The 17782-nt window shown below is 42.3% G+C and overlaps 1 protein-coding gene across 2 annotated transcripts in view; it reads right to left on the bottom strand.

Annotated features, from left to right (window-relative positions):
• LOC140725214 (transmembrane protein 87A-like) overlaps window positions 1–17782 on the bottom strand; it is a 66036-nt gene that overhangs the window by 32559 nt on the left and 15695 nt on the right. For both annotated transcript variants that reach the window (XM_073040365.1, XM_073040366.1), the window contains exons 3-9: window positions 17174–17268; window positions 14926–15042; window positions 13156–13206; window positions 10655–10732; window positions 4749–4953; window positions 3001–3062; window positions 153–336 (exon numbers count right to left, since the gene is read on the bottom strand). In XM_073040365.1, the coding sequence (XP_072896466.1) occupies window positions 153–336; window positions 3001–3062; window positions 4749–4953; window positions 10655–10732; window positions 13156–13206; window positions 14926–15042; window positions 17174–17268 (792 nt within the window). The remainder of the gene's footprint in view (window positions 1–152; window positions 337–3000; window positions 3063–4748; window positions 4954–10654; window positions 10733–13155; window positions 13207–14925; window positions 15043–17173; window positions 17269–17782) is intronic.

Genomic DNA, 17782 nt, shown 5'->3' with positions numbered 1-17782 from the left:
AATAGAAATAAAGCTGCTTACTGCTCTTCTGCCAATGGTTGAAATGCCTGGCTAAAGCTATAACATTTCATTCATCTGGCAGCAGCATTATAGAATAGTTATGAGGTGAATTGGAAACTTTGTACAAAGAACAGTTTATCAAGATCCCTTACCTGACTCGCCCTTGTAGCGGATATTCTGATACTCTGCGTAAAAGACTGCCTTCTCCAACATTCCCAGGAAGATAACTGCACCAATCCAGAACTGGATGCGCAACAGGTCCCTCCAGTAACAGGCAGACCAAAAAAGCCACAGCGCTCCAAACAGCACGTAGACAATACACATCACCATAAAAAACTGGCAGAAAGAAAGAAAAAAAGACCTTACACCAACATCCACACTACTACCAATCAGTTTACCTCCCAGCTGCAGTGCCATTCTGTACACTTATGTCAATCAGCCAAAGATTGAGATCTTTTGATTAGACTTGGCTCAGGGACATACTAGACGTGAAATGCTTTGAATTTTTAAACTTTACACCAGTTTCCACTTCACATTCTGATTTGGTAGTCTCCAACATGTTATCAACATTGATTTTTCTGACTTTCAGTAACCTCTTCCATTTTCTTTTATCCCCTCCCTTTGTTTTCCCTCACTCTGTGGTAGACCCTCACCCCTTCTCTGTACGTCTGCCTCATAACCTGCACATTACCTCCCACTGGCTGCCTACCTGCTTCCCTTCATTCCAAAGTCTACTAGCAGATTCCTTTTTTCAGCCCTTTGTCTCTTCCAACTATCACCTTCTAGCTTCTCACACCATTCCATTTCACTTACCTACCTTACGCCTCTCATCTGAACTCACCTATCACCTGTCCCTCTCCCTCTCTTTATCCTGCCCTCTTCCTTTCCAGCCCTAACAAAGTGTCTCGGTCCAAAACATGTTCATTTCCCTCCAAAGATGCTGACTGAATTGCTGAGTTCCTCTAGGATTTTGTGCAAGTTGATCCAAACAACTTGCTGAATGTAATATTATAGAACCCCCTCCTAGGCATTAAATTCAAAGTGTGTAGGGTAAAAAAAATATTGTTCATAAAACAAGCAATAGGAAAGTTTGGCATGAGCAAACTTTTATTCCCCGAGGGCTGAATAAGGGGAATGGAGGTGCTGTAAAACAAGAGTCTGGGTGGGCGGGCTGAGGGTGGCTTGCAGTGCCTTGATGCTGACATCATCTGGGAGCTGAACACAACCTCCAACCTAGAGAAACACACTTCCAAAAGTCTGTCAGGGCTGATACCACTTGCCACCTAGCAGTCATTAAAGACATTACCACTAGGTTAAAAAGTCAGCAAGTGATGTGTTCTGATATTCTGGACTGCGGTGGGACTACAGTACCATGCAAATGTTTAAGGCAGATATAAACAAAAATCTGTAAAGCAAAGATATTTTCAAAAATAATGTAATGAAAAGTTTCTAAATATCAAAACATTTACTATAAAGTTCAGTTAACAGTAAAAAGTAAGTCAAACCAATATTTGGTGTGACTACCTTGTGCCTTTAAAGCTGCACCAGTTCTCTTAGATACACTGTCGTGCAGTTGTTTCTTTTGAAGAAAAACAGCTGGTAAGTTGATCCAAGCACCTTGGAAAACTTGTGTTACAAATGTGCCACAACTCTGAGGGGCCGAAGGGTACAAAGTAGCCCCCTCCTTTTTGAGAATCGCAAGATCACTATTAATTCAGGTCTGGGGACCCAGGAAATGAGAGAGAATCCTCAAGCGTTTGGAATGTGTGTCCTGCCCTCAGCGAGACAAAGCCACGGATACCGGCCATTGTCTCTTGGAGACGGAATTGTGTATTGAGTACTGTACTATTCATTGAAGCCCTCAGGGAATGACCAGAGTGGGCTGGTTGAGGGATTGCATCATCCCAACCTGATTGACATCTGAGACCCCGTGAGTAAGGATAAAAGAGGGTCTGGGGAACAACCCCTTTAGACGCACCAGGAGAAACGCTAGAAATCCTGTGACAGCGTTTAATAGCGACAGCCGGTGGGGGGCCCGCGTGCGTCCTTTTCCAGCTGCCTCGGAATTGGCGGGCCTTACCACGGAAGACGGTTTAGCTAAAGAAGAGACCACCACCAACGAAATTTCAAAGGATCGACATCATAAAAAGGAAAAGCTGGCAAGTTTTAAAAAAAATCCCTCTTTTGACTCCAACCAAAAGCTGCAGCCTGAATGAACTAAAGTGACTTTTATATTTCCATTGGACAATACATTATCCCCTAGACAACGATAGAGCTTATTTCTTATTGATTATTATTATACCCGCACTTTTAGAGTTAGTATTGACAACGTATATTATCTGTATGTTTGCATTGATATTATTTTTGTGTATTTTTACCAATAAATACTGTTAAAAATAGTACCATCAGACTTCAACGGACCTCTCTATCTTTGCTGGTAAGTGACCCAGTTACGGGGTTCGTAACACTTGGCACAGTTCTTCTGAATACTTCGGTCGTATCACTTGCTTCTGTCTCTTCAGGTATTCCCAGACAGCCTCGATGATGTTGAGATCAGGGCTCTGGAGATCTAAGGTGCCTAAGACTTCTGCATGAACTGTATATGGGGAAAACAATTCTTTTTTTTCCAATTTTTTTTGAAAAGAGGTTCAGCCTGGAAATGGCATTTCCGTTCCTTCCAGCTGCCCTACCAGCAATCCAATGATTTAAACCTAGCCTCATCACAGGGCAATTTACAATGCCCGATTAACCTACTAACCAGGACGCCTTGGACTGTGGGAGGAAACTAGAGAACCTGGAGGAAACCCACATATTCCACCTGGAGAACATACAAACTCCTTACAGAGGATGTTGACATTGAACTCTGATCTCCAGCACTCTGAGCTGTAATAGTGGCATGTTAACAGCTAGCTAATGTGCCACCGTCCCAGGGAGGATACATTGAATCTGCAGTAACTGGGATGATACATGCTCCGCAAATATTTTAACTGTAGTACTTACCATCATGAGAGGCCAGTCTGCTGGGGAGATGTACTCATTCTGTCCTTTCATTTCAACAACCACTGCAAAGGATAAAAGACATTACGAATGCACTAAATCCAAAGCCAGAAACCCACTTAATTCCCTCATTCAAATTCTTTTCTTCAATAACATTGACATTGATATTTTTATTGCTCAATAATACCAACACTAATCTTTTATTAGGCAAAATGTTACTTGGAACAATATTGTACATACACACAGATATGGACCCATTCTATTAAGGGCTTTTGTCCAGCTACGTCACTCTCTCATTCATTGACCTCAATGAATATTTTGCTTCACAATTTCCATTTCTACCTTTTAAATCTACAATGAAATGTGTAACTAGAAACCAATGATAACTAGCATAGCTCTTCAAATCATTCAGTGAGAGCTAAGTATTTTGTCTAGCAGTCAACGTTCAATTCTCAGCGGAAGCTGAAGCTTATTACATTTTTCATAACAGGTTATGAAATGTGTGAAATACAGAGTATCCCAAGAACATTGAGTACTGTTAATGTACTCAACAGTGGATGCTTCCCTGGTGTCATGGATTATTGATTACCTGACTGGCAGACCACAGTACGTGTGCTTGCAACACTGTGTGTCAGACAGAGTGGTCAGCAGCACTGGGGCTCCACAGGGGACTGTCCTATCTCCCTTTCTCTTCACCATCTACACCTCGGACTTCAACTACTGCACAGAGTCTTGCCATCTTCAGAAGTTTTCTGATGACTCTGCCATAGTTGGATGCATCAGCAAGGAAGATGAGGAGTAGTACAGGGCTATGGTGGGAAACTTTGTCACATGGTGTGAGCAGAATCATCTGCAGCTTACTGTGAAAAAGACCACGGAGCTGGTGGTGGACCTGAGGAGGGCTAAGGCACCAGTGACCCCTGTTTCCATCCAAGGGGTCAGTGTGGACATGGTGGAGGATTACAAGTACCTAGGGATACGAACTGACAATAAACTGGACTGGTCAAAGAACACTGAGGCTGTCTACAAGAAGTGTCAGAGCCATCTCTATTTCCTGAGGAGACTGAGGTCCTTTAACATCTGCCGGATGATGCTGAGGATGTTCTACGAGGCTGTGGTGGCCAGTGCTATCATGTTTGCTGTTGTGTGCTGGGGCAGCAGGCTGAGGGTAGCAGACACCAACAGAATCAACAAACTCATTCGTAAGGCCAGTGATGTTGTGGGGGCGGAACTGGACTCTCTGACGGTGGTGTCTGAAAAGAGGATGCTGTCCAAGTTGCATGCCATCTTGGACAATGTCTCCCATCCACTCCATAATGTACTGGTTAGGCACAGGAGTACATCCAGCTAGAGACTTATTCCACCCAGATGCAACACTGAGTGGCATAGGAAGTCATTCCTGCCTGTGGCCATCAAACTTTACAACTCCTCCCTCGGAGTGTCAGACACCCTGAGCCAATAGGCTGGTCCTGGACTTATTTCCACTTGGAATAATTTACTTATTATTTAATTATTTATGGATTTACATTGCTATATTTCTACACTATTCTTGGTTGGTGCGACTGTAACGAAACCCAATTTCCCTTGGGATCAATAAAGTATGTCTGTCTGTCTGTCTAAATATACTATGAAACTCATTTTAACATGGATTGTCATTGTTCCCGTTGCAAGACATTTCCAATTCAGTTTGACGTGAAAGAGGAGAGGGCAGAATAATTCAAATGCACACACCCAAGTGAATAAGAACTTACTTGTGAGTGACAACCCGGCCTGTTTTGCTGCTGCAGCCTCCCTTTTTGCCTTTGGCTTGTCCTTGGTAGCATTCATCACTGGATCATTTGCTTTTCCTGTGGATTTGATTTCTTTATTGCTTTCTTGATTCTTTCTTTGTAATGCTTTGATTTTAATTATGAACAAATATGGTCCATCTTCCCAACTTCTAAATATGCCAGGAACCTTTTAAAGTAAAACAAACAAGCTAAGAAATTGTAACATAAAACTGAAATGAATTGAATTAGATTCCTGAAGTGAAACCATCCTCATCTGAAAAAGAAAAAAAAACTTTTCTTTTGGGCAATACACAAATAAAAACGTTTGTACCTTTACTGATAATGGGATAATTATGACTTTTTATTTCATTTCTATTAGTTAGCTCATTCCCATGGAGGAAATCACCATTATGTACCACGTTGTATGACAGAACCAATCATGGTCTTTTCATGACCATCATTGTTTTTGGCAAATTTTTCGACACAAGTGGCGTCTTTACAAGACTTGTGACCCATTATCAACACTTCAGAGATTGTCTGCTTGGTGTATACACCAATTGTTCATAACCATCCACCACCTCCTCCCATGGCTTCACGTGACCCTGGTCTTGGGGGGGGGGGGCTAAGCAGGTGCTACACTTTGCCCGAGGGTGACCAGAAGGCTAGCAGAGGGAAGAAGCGCCTCACACCTCCTTTGGTAGAGATGCATCTCCACTCCGCCTACCCCATATGGAAGAAAGGGCAGATTGAAGCTATTGGTAGGATCACTCCTCCTGAAACTGCTACTTGTTACTGCTGTTTCATCATACAACCTGGATTACAGTCACATTGGACAAAGCTGCAAACATAAAAGTTTTGTGCAGAAGGACAAAGAAAAACAACATCTACAATTGATGTCCGTTTTCCTTGTTGGGTCATAAAGTGTGTTCCAACGTACAGTTGGTGCTCTTAGTTTGTTTGGCAACTAAGCTCTTCTTTCCTTTCTGATGCAAGTATCATTCAAATAGCAGTCTACAGCAAAAGTGTTTGTTGCCTGGCTCCATTCTAAATGAAGTTACAACATAATAAAATAGAAGACATTCAATAGCAACAGAGACAATTGGGAGGCAGATTTTTGGAAAGGTGAAAATAACAGGGTTGTTGTCATGGGTGACTTCATTTTTCCTTTTATTGATTGGTCGCTCCTTAATGCAAAAGGATTGGATGGGGTGGAATTTGTTAGGTGTGTCCAAGACAGATTCTTGACACACTATATAGACAGACTGACTAGAGGAGAGGCCAGATTGCATCTGGTACTAGGCAACAAACCAGGTCAGCTATCAGCTCTCTCAATGGGTGACCATTTTGGAGACAATGAACCACAACTCCCTGACCTTTACCCTGGCTTTGGACAGCGATAGGAACAGACAGAAAGTATTTAAATGGGAGAGGGGGAATTACAATGTTATTAAACAGGAAATGGGAGCACAATTGGGAACAGATGTACTCAATGAAATGCTCATCAGAAATGTAGATATGAGAATCAACTTAATTTGCCATTGGGTGGCAGGATGCAGACGCATCTCTGCCAAAGGAAGTAGATGGCATTCCTTCTCTCCGCTACCCCGCAGGTCACCGTTGGGCAAAGTGTAGCACCTGCTTAGTCCCCTGAGCAGAATCACATGAAGCCACAGGAGCAGGAGGTGGATGGTCGTATGAACAGCTGGTGCAGATCACAAGTCCTGGTTATGCAACCACTGACGCCAGCCAGACAATCTCTGAAACGTGGCTGGGATCACCCACCTTGTAAAGATACTGCCCAGAAGACAATGGCAAACCATTTCTGTAGGAACATTTGCCAATGATAATACGGTCACGGACACTTAATCCCACATCATACGACACAGCACATAATGATGATGATAATATTTACATGCATTAGGAAATTGCTCTGTTGTGTTGGCTCTATAAAACAAATAAACATTCACAAATCATACAGAATAAAGAATATAAAGTTATAAGTACACATGTAAAATGTACATACATAAATACTATATGTACTTGCAATGTAAATAGCATTATTAGATTGTTTTACAGTGCAGTAACAAAGGGAACAGATAGAGGGGGATGGCGAGAAAGCCAACTGGAATGGTTGATCAGAATAACTACCTGGGGGAAGAAACCTTTAAAATGGCATAAAGTGTTTTGATTTAATAGCCCTACAGCGCTTTCAGAAAAGGCAGTTTGCTCAGCGGGTAATATTTGCAATGATTTTTCCTGCCTGATTCTCTGTCTGGCAGTGACAGTAGACTACATGCAATGGCTTTTTCTGTTGTCCTGACAGTTTAACTGTAGCTTTCATACATTGTGAGAGGATGCTGCCCCAAACCAGACAGTAATGGCTGATGTGAGGGTGCTCTCTATGACAGCAGTGTGGAATTGCATCAGCATGTTCTGGGGAAGATAGAATTTTACCAACTGCTTGTAAGTACATACTTTGCCAAGCCTTTTTGTAAATGGGGCACCACAGTAGCATCACGTTTATCACGATGCTGTTACAGAGTTCAGAGTTCAGAGTTCAGAGTTCGATTCTGACGTCACCTGAGGAGTCTGTATGTCCTCCCTATGGAATGCACGGGTTTTCTCCGGGGGCTCCAGTTTCCTCCCACAGTCCAGAGACATACTGGTTGGTAGGTTAATTGGTCATTTATAAATTGTCTCATGACTAGGCTGGTTTAAATCAGGGGTGGCACGTCTCGAAGGGCTAGAAGGTCAATAAACATGAGGTCCTGTGAAATAATGTCCAGGAAGCTGATGAGTGAGAGGGTGCAGAGAAGGCATTTTCATTTTCTGTACCTCCTGCTTTGAAGGCATTCAGCATCAAGTATCGTGTTTACCGGCTTGTTTACCTCCTGGTGGTACTTGGATTAGTTGCCTCTGGTGATTAGCCCTATGACAGTGGTGTTGTCCACAAACTCTATCAATTTAACTGATGAATCATGAGACAATAGTCATTAGTGCTTAGAGAAAATAGGAGAGGGGAGTGAACACAACTCTGGTGCACCAGGGCTGACTGTGTGGGCTGTGCTGATGTGTTTGACAGTGTCACATACTGCCTCTTGTCCGAGAAGCTTGTGATCCACCTGGACATGGGATACAGTAAGTTAAGAATGAAGAGTTTCTCTTGCAGAAGCTCAGGGATGATGGTATTGAAGGCTCAACTGAAATCACAGAGAATCCTGACAAATGTATCGGGGCAATCAAGGTGCAACGTTTAGGGAGTGCTTGCTTGGGTTTCTGGGTGGGTTTGACAAGAGGAAGAAAAAAGCTATGTAAGGTTTAGAAAGCAAGGAGCAGACAGGGCACTAGAAAGTCACAAAGTAGCCAGGAAGGAGCTGAAGAATGGACTTGAAGAGGACTTGAGAAAGCTTTGGCAAGTAGGATTAAGGAAAATCCCAAGATGTCTAAAAAAAAGTGTGAAAAACAGTAGGATGACTAGAGTGGGGATAGCACGAATCAGGGATAGAAAAGCAAATGTATGCCTGGAGTCAGAGAAGATCTTTAATGAATACTTTGCTTTAGAATTCACCAGTGGGGCCTGACATTTGTGAGGACAGCGTATAACAGGCTGATATGTTAGAACATGTCAACATTAAGAAAGAGAATATGCTGGAACTTTTGAAAAACATTGGAATAGATAAGTCCCCAGGTCCATACATGATATAACCCAGGTTATTACGGGAAGCAAGGGAAGAGATCGTTGAGCTTTTGGCAATGATCTTTGCATCCTCACTGGCACTCGGGAGTTGTACCAGATATTTGGAGAGTAACAAATGTTATTTATTTGTTCAAAAGAAAAGGGAGTAGGGATATCCATTGGAATTATAGACCAGTGAGTTTTAATTCAGTGGTGGACAAATTACTAGAGACAGAAATTTACGAGCATTTGAAAACGTATGGTCTGATTAGGGATAGTCAGCATGGCCTTGAGGGGTAGGTCATGCCTCATGAGCCTGACTGGGAAGATGTGACAAAGCAAACTGATGAAAGTAGTGCAATGGATGTAGCGTAAATGGATTTTAGTAAGGCTCTTGATAACATTCCCCATAGTAGGCTTTTTCAGAAAATCAGGATACATGAGATCCAGGATAACTTGGCTGTGTGGATACAGAATTCAAAACAGACAGAGGATGGTTGTAGACTGAGAATATTCTGCCTCAATGACAGTGACCAGTGGTATTCCACAGGGATCTGTTCTAGGTCGTAGGGTGCAAGGTAGTCCAAGGTTTTTTTGACTAGCAGGGAGACTGCATAATGACTTGACTTGACAAGCCAAAATATCAAAATAGCACCCAGGCCTCAGGAGCATCATGGTAGAGATGTGTCAAGTCAAGTCAAGTCACTCTATTGTCATTTCGACCATAACTGTTGGTACAGTACATAGTAAAAATGAGAACGTTTTTCAGGACCATGGTGTTACATGACACAGTACAAAAACTAGACTGGACTACGTAAAAAAAAACAACACAGAGAAAGCTACACTAGACTACAGACCTACACAGGACTGCATAAAGTGCACAAAAACAGTGAAGGCATTACAATAAATAATAAACAGGACAGTAGGGCAAGGTGTCAGTCCAGGCTTTGGGTATTGAGGAGTCTGATAGCTTGGGGGAAGAAACCGTTACATAGCCTAGTCGTGAGAGCCCGAATGCTTCAGAGCCTTTTCCCAGACAGCAGGAGGGAGAAGAGATTGTATGAGGGTGCATGGGGTCCTTCATAATGCTGTTTCCGTTGCGGATTCAGCATGTAGTGTAAATGTCCGTGATGGCAGGAAGAGAGACCCCGATGATCTTCTCAGCTGACCTCACTATCTGCTGCAGGGTCTTGCGATCTGAGATGGTGCAATTTCCGAACCAGGCAGTGATGCAGTTGCTCAGGACACTCTCAATACAACCCCTGTACAATGTGATGAGGATGGGGGGTGGGAGATGGACTTTCCTCAGCCTTCTCAAAAAGTAGAGATGCTGCTGGGCTTTCTTTGCTATGGAGCTGGTGTTGAGGGACCAGGTGAGATTCTCCGTCAGGTGAACACCACGAAATTTGGTGCTCTTTACGATCTCTACCGAGGAGCTGTCGATGTTCAGCGGGGAGTGGTCGCTCCGTGCCCTCCTGAAGTCAACAACTATCTCTTTTGTTTTGTTGACATTCAGAGACAGGTTGTTGGCTCTGCACCAGTCTGTTAGCCGCTGCACCTCCTCTCTGTAAGCTGACTCGTCGTTCTTGCTGATGAGACCCAACACGGTCGTGTCATCGGCGAACTTGATGATGTGGTTCAAGCTGTGTGTTGCAGCACAGTCGTGGGTCAGCAGAGTGAACAGCAGTGGACTGAGCACACAGCCCTGGGTGGCCCCGTGCTCAGTGTGATGGTGTTGGAGATGCTGCTCCCGATCCGGACTGACTGAGGTCTCCCAGTCAGGAAGTCTAGGATCCAGTTGCAGAGGGAGGTGTTCAGGCCCAATAGGCTCAGCTTTCCAATCAGTTTCTGAGGCATGATTGTGTTGAATGCTGAACTGAAGTCTATGAACTGCATCCGAACGTATGTGTCTTTTTTGTCCAGGTGGGTTAGGACCAGGTGGAGGGTGGTGGTAATGGCGTCATCTGTTGAGTGGTTGGGATGGTACACAGGGGGTCCAGTGAGGGGAGCAGCAGGGTCTTGATATGCCTCATGACGAGCCTCTCGAAACATTTCATGATGATGGATGTAAGTGCAATGGGACGGTAGTCATTTAGGCAGGACACTGAAGACTCCTATAGCCACAAGTTAGCTGACAGAAATATTTTCAAACATCTCTTAAGAAATAATGCCCAATGCAAATAAGTGAAATGCATAATTCAGCTGCACTCACTTCATGTCCAGGGACAGGAGGTGAAACAGTTCCCACCGTTCTGTTGCCTTTGTCATTCTCTTGTGTGTTTATTGGATTCTGGAAAAAGAAACAAAGGCATTTGAAATTTTTATTCACAGCCAATTCTTTCTCTTCTGAACCTGCACATCCTTGTCTTGATTTAAAACTCTGTTATCTCACTCAACCCAATTTTTTAGTCCAGACCCTTTAGTCATCCTGTTTTAGCATGTTACCCAAGTCTTCAGCTATATTGTTTCTGCTCTAGAGGTCTCTCCCCACCCCACTTGCTCCTTCCTTATTAACCCAAGGATACTCATCAGAATTGATACTAAATTTCCTGCTTTCCAAAAATTAATTTGATTGAGCTGTTAGATAACCCTTCTTGTGCTTGGGATCTGATCTGTGAAATTTATTTATAGGTATTCATGCTGAAGACAGATTCAAATTTGACTTGCTGCTTATCTTCACGTTGAGGAGACAGCCCCAAATGTGGTGCTGCCCAAGACAGTGTCTAAAGAGCAGGCACTGTGGACTCCAGCTAATTGGGACACTTTGGGACAGTGCATTTTGGCAAATTAGGCAGCTGCCTCAATTAGCTGAGGTTTCATGGAAATAGTTAAAAACACGAACTAATTAACTAACACGAGTAACAAATTATGTATTTAAACAAAATACAAAACAAATTTGAGCACTCAATACTACTAAAGTACTTTAAAACTGTGTATTAATTCCTAATCACAAACAAGAGAAAATCTGCAGATTCTGGAAACCCGAGCAACACACACAAAATGCTGGAGGAACTTGGCAGGCCAGGCAGCATCTATGGAAATGTGTAAACAAGTCTACGTTTTGGGCTGAGATCCATCATCAGGATCCTCCAGCATTTTGTGTGTATTAGTTCCTAATAGTTATCAATGTGGAATTCATCCTGCGTATGCTGCTCTGTTCTTTTGATTGAGTGTAAATGAATAAAATCAGTGTAGCCACCTAGTGTACATAATGGATTGCCTTCATTGACAATTGCATCTCTAAATCTTTTTTTTCATTGTAACATTCAATATGATTGTCGATACCTTTAAGTTCTTTGTAGTTCCTAACTTCTTGCAGCAATGAAATCATTTCATTTTCGCTCTTGGTTGTTTCTGGTATCTCCAAGTCTGAATGCTTCAAACCAGAGTGAGCAAAACAGTTCCGAATTGTTTTACTGCTTATTTCTCACCAGCTATCAGTGACAAAAATTGCTGAAGAAGAAGAATTTCTGGATGTATAATGTATACACTTCTCCGACATTTGTTACGAATGTGCCACAACTCTGAGGGGCCGAAGGGTACAAAGTAGCCCCCTCCTTCTTGAGAATTGCAAGATCGCGATTAATTCGGGTCTGGGACCCAGGAAATGAGAGAGAATCCTCAAGGTTTTGGAATGTCCTGGCCCCTCCGCAAGACAAAGCCACGGAAAACGGCCATTGTCTCTTGGAGACGGAATTGTGTATTGAGTACTGTACTATTCATTGAAGCCCTCAGGGAATGACCAGAGTGGGCTGGTTGAGGGATTGCATCATCCCAACCTGATTGACATCTGAGACCCCGTGAGTAAGGATAAAAGAGGGTCTGGGGAACAACCCCTTCAGACACACCAGGAGAAACGCTAGAAATCCTGTGACAGCGTTTAATAGCGACAGCCGGTGGGGGCCCGCGTGCGTCCTTTCCCTTTTCCGGGATTGGGGCCTTACCACGGAAGAACAGCTTTAGCTAAAGGAGAAATCAACACCAACGGAACTCTGGAAGGATCGACATCATAAAAAGGAAAAGCTGGCAAGTTTCTAAAAACTCTCTCTTGACTCCAACCAAAGGCTGCAGCCTGAATGAACTTGAGTGACTTTTATATTTCCATCAGACAATACATTATCCCCTAGACAACGATAGAGCTATTTCTTATTGATTATTATTATACCTGCACTGTTAGATCTAGTATTGACGACGTTTAGTATCTGTATGTTTGCATTGATATTATTTTTGTGTATTTTTACCAATAAATACTGTTAAAAATAATACCATCAGACTTCAACGGACCTCTCTATCTTTGCTGGTAAGTGACCCAGTTACGGGGTTCGTAACACATTAAACTGAACCTATTGCTTTTTGAACACAAACACACCCAAACGGCACTATTTAAAAATAGTTTGTTCTAAGCATGGTAGTGTCTTATGGTCACACAAGTTCATGTGACTGAAGCTAGTTAGAAATTAGATATTTAAAACAGTGAACCTGAGGACCAAGTTGAAGCATTGCTTAAAAATAGTAAACCGAATCTAAAGCATGTTGCTGTTTAATCCCAGAATCTAATATCAGCGTTTATCTCAATTTTTAAAACACACGATTTAGCTTTTAACCTATGAGATTACTGAGTTTAAAAAATATTGATTTCCCTACATTTTAACAGTTTGCATTAACCAGTTAATTTTTAACCAGAGTAACCATCTAACCCCAAGGCGCACTCACCCCTTTCAGAGGCTCCAATTTCTTCACCTGGATCAAAGATGGGTTATAGGTCTGAGAAAGGAAAGTAGTGTAAATGACTGAACATCCTGTGCTCAAAACCCCCCATTGTGTCACCCCTTCACCAACCATCTCTAGTAACTTGATGCCCCCCCCACACAAACTGCAGGTTACACTTCATCACTCTCCCATTACATATAGAACATTCACGTACCAAATCCAACACCCCCCCCCCAACATTTCAGACCATATTCCCGTTCACCTATTATCCAACTTACCTTTCTCTGTAATTCTATACGATCAATGGCACAATTTTAAAAATAGTACAGTCGGCCCTCCTTATCCGCAAGGGATTGGTTCTGAGACCCCTTGCGGATATCAAAAAATGTGGATGCTCAAGTCTCTTATTCAATCTGTCTCAATGATCTGGACCTTAGGACCCAGCGGAACCCCAGACCTTATTTAACCTGTCTTAGTGTGGTGGACATTAGGACCTGGCGGCGGAGCTCTGAATCCGCAGTGTTTTTGTTCACGAAAATAATCACGATCACCATTGAAAATAAAGTGGAAATAATAAAGTGATCAGAAAGAGGTGAAACGTCATTGGTCATTGGAAAAGTGATAGGCTACGTCAGTCAATGATTGGAACAATTTTAAAGGATAAAGTGAGAAAGGTCCTGCCCCAATGAACGCTACAATTATTACTAAGCAGCGCAGTGGTTTAATTACTGGGTTTTGGGTTTTTGATCCTCCACATCAACCAGGCACGGATGGAGAGCGCGCTCGTAAGTGGTCTGTCATTGGATTGAACTTGGGAACTTCCCAAGCCTGGCACTGAAACATACGTTCTTAAGCATTTTATATGCACAGAAAGGTAAAATATATACTATATACTAAGACAAACGTTTGACTAACTGACGCTAAATAATACCGGATGTACCTGTTCCGACTTACATAGTAAGAGAACTTCCAATTTTTTTTTATCCCGATCCACGGTAACCTACACACATCCTCCCATATATTTTAAATCATCTCTAGATTACTTATAATACTTAATACAATGTAAATGCTATGTAAACTAGTTGATATACTGCATCGTTTAGGGAATAATGACAAGAAAGAAAAGTCTGTACATGCTTGAACAACAAATGCTGGAAGAGCACTTCCGGGTTTTCTCGATTCGCAGTTGGTTGAATTCGCGCATACAGAACTCGCGGATGAGTGCCGACTGTAATTTCAAATATTGTTAGTGTTGAGGTGGTGGGTGGAGATACATCTCTACCAAAGGAGGGGTAAGGCGCTCCTTCCCTCCGCTAGTCTGCAGGTCACCCTTGGGCAAGGTGTAGCGCCTGCTTAGACCCCCACCCCCCATTCAGGGTCATGTGAAGCCATGGGAGCACATGGTGAATGGTCGTATGAGCAGCTTGTGCCTATCGCAAGTCCTGGTTATGCAACCACTGACACCGGGCAGACAATCTCTGAGGAATATTGATAATGGCTGGGGTCACCCATCTTGTAAAGACACTGCCCAGAAGGAGGCAATGGTAAACCACTTCTATAGAAAAAATTGCCAAGAAAATCATGGACAAAGAAAAGAGTAAGAACAACAGATGGAAAGACAGATCTTCCATGTGATATGACGTGGCACATGATGATGATGAGATGGGCAAAACAGTCATCGTGGATGTAGTGGACCAAAGGACCTGTGTTGGTGCCATGACTATTACAGTTTTCTACACAATCAGTCCCCAGGCAACAAAGGTTTCATCATACCTGTGGCTTAAAGAGCTCTGTGCAGTTCTCAACAATGAAGTGATTTTGAGCATAGCTTCCAGACCATCCTGGATTGATTTCTCTGTTACTTTCAAAGTATACGTTACTCTGCTTATCCTACAAGACAATGAAATAATCAAAAGTGATTCAAAGAAGAGATGGTTAGAAAAGACTCAAACGTGGATTAAGCTTGCAAAGGGTAGCAATGGTGAAGGAAGGGAATTGCTTCTTTCTAATGAACTACAATATTTATAAAGTATACATTACTTTTGATCTCACATATATTCTGTATCCTAACATGCAACTATCTTCAAACTAATATGAAGGATCGAGTTGTTTTTGTAACGCCTTTCCAAACTTCAGTGTTCTTTGGATCATTTTACAGACAATGAAATCTAATTACTGTAGTAACATAGGCAACAGTAATAGTAATGCAATGGACTGCCTGGTTGCGAAGCTGAGGGATAATTGTTAACCATCCAACTTTCCTTTGATAGAATTCCTTCTATGAATTGGAGGTTGGAGAATGTATTAAAAGTTGGCACTAGTGCAGCACCTTTTAAACTGTTAGTTAAAGTCTGTCCTGAGACTTATGGGATCATCAGGCCAGTACTTATGGCGGTTTCCGTGGCATGAAGACCCCCCCCCCCCCCCCCCCAGATAGGACGCCAGTCTATCGCAAGGTTAACCTCAGCATTTTGCCAGTATCCATTTTCAGCTGGGTGGATTGGAGCAATGTGTGGTTAAGTGCTTTGCTCAAGGACACAACACGCTGCCTTGGCTGGGGCTCGAACTCATGACCTTCGGATCACTAGTCCAACACCTTAACCACATGGCCACATAACACACCTTTTAAACTGTACTGGATTTTTACTGGATGGGACAAGCTTGCAAACTGATAATGCTGAACCAAGCATGACAAAAGGTGCAATACTGAAGAATTCTGCGAGCAGTTTTTAAACTTCATCTCTCTGATGGCATTTAGAACAATGAACATGGTTACCAGCTATACCAGAGGGCCGCTTCCTACTGATCTCTCGGCAAGACAAAGAGGGACAGTGGGCAAGCAGGACAGGCAAGAGAGACTTGTCATGCAAATCTTATTACAAACATGAAATGCAAGAAATGGCAGAAGTACATCCTTTGATCCATTAAATACACATTCAAATAATGCTTAAACATGGCCTGTGTTTCTACCTGTATGAGCCTTTCAGGCAATGTATTCCAACACCTCTTCCCAAAACACAACACCCTCTGAAAGTAATTTTCCCCAAACCCAGTTCCCCCCGATTCTTCTACCAATGTCACATTCTTTTTAATGGATCTGTCCCATTTAACATAAGTGTCGTGCATCACCACAAGAAGAGTACTTGCCAGGTAAAGCAGGACTTTCACAAGGACTTTTTCGAGATTAGATGGCTTAAGTCATAAGGAGAAACTTGATACTGTCTCCTCCTTGAATTGGAAGAGACTGTGAGGAGGCCTTATGGAGGTGCATAAAATCATGAGGGACACACACACACACAAGGTCTTTTTTCCCAGAGCAGGAGTCTAAAACTAAAGGAGGAGACTTAAGGTGACAGGGAAAATACATAAAGGGCAAGTTTGTAAGAGGGCATATGGAATGAAATGCTGAGGATATGGCATGTGAATACAATTCCAAAGTTTAAAAGGCAATTTAGTTAGGCACAAGGATAGGAAATGTTTAAATGCATATGGGCTGAAAGGAGACAAATAGGACTAGTTCAGGTAGGCAACTTGGTCTGCAGTGGTCTGGTTGGGCCGAAGGGTTTGTTATTTTGGTGTAACAAGTCTATGACTAGGTCATTCCAATCCACACCATTCATGTTAATTCAAGAAAGTCCCAGGAGCTCATGAAAAGAACCTTACAATATAAAACTCATTGTACTGGGTGTGTTTGGGCAAGTTGGTTCAATCACACTGCGGTGACTAGTCACACATGGTCTGAAGCAGGCAAGAATCCCCATCAGACAACGTTGAAATAGATGGTCTTTGATTACTATTTAATCATAACAACAATGTGACCATTCCCATTGCCTTTCCATTAGATCTCATGATCAGTACTTATTTCCCTAGATAAACCTTGGCAGCTAACTTTCACCAATGCAAATGAAAAATCAACTTGAAGTGTTAAGCATTTCTCAATATATATTGCCTTATAGTATGCCTAGCACTTCCTGTTTTCATGAAATATTTTCTCATTCAAACTATAGCAAACAGGACTTACTGGCAGGTTGAACACTTCATTGTAGCAGTGTGAATACCTGAGGTACCACGAGATATTAAAAGACAGCGAAGAATCACATCCACTTTCACTGTAAACTACACGCAAGAACACAAGAATGAACATTAGTTTATGAACATCATGTGGTACTTTTAGATATTTTAATCAACTGTTCTTGGCAAACAGTGTACAACCTAAATGTTGTGTAAAAATGTTAAAAAATTCTGAAATTAAAAATAAATTTCAGAAACACTTCAGAATTATCCACTGGAAGGCACCAATTGGTATTTTGCTCCTTAAGGAAGCTCAAAGCCAAAGAATTGGCTGGAATACACTTGTCCTGCTTTTTTTGTGAGCAAGAGAAATCTTGTAATTTTTTCACATTGTTGGATACATCTGTGTTATAACCTTACTGAGACAACTTGGCTAGATTCACAGGCTATGTACAAATACTTTTTTTAAATTCTGGGTACTAAGTGGAGGGAATCAGCCTGGCTGAGATATGGCTTCTGAGGGTAGGAATCCCAACATACGTCTGACATAGATGTTCAACTCTTTTGCAGGAAGGTAGTGGCAAAATCCTGAGCTACTAAAATATGTGAATAGCTCCAA

Source organism: Hemitrygon akajei, chromosome 3 (genome assembly GCF_048418815.1).
Source record: "Hemitrygon akajei chromosome 3, sHemAka1.3, whole genome shotgun sequence".
In the NCBI taxonomy this organism is placed as follows: Eukaryota; Metazoa; Chordata; class Chondrichthyes; order Myliobatiformes; family Dasyatidae; genus Hemitrygon; species Hemitrygon akajei.
Note: the sequence above shows the minus strand (reverse complement) of the source record. Positions and strands in the feature narration are given on the sequence as shown.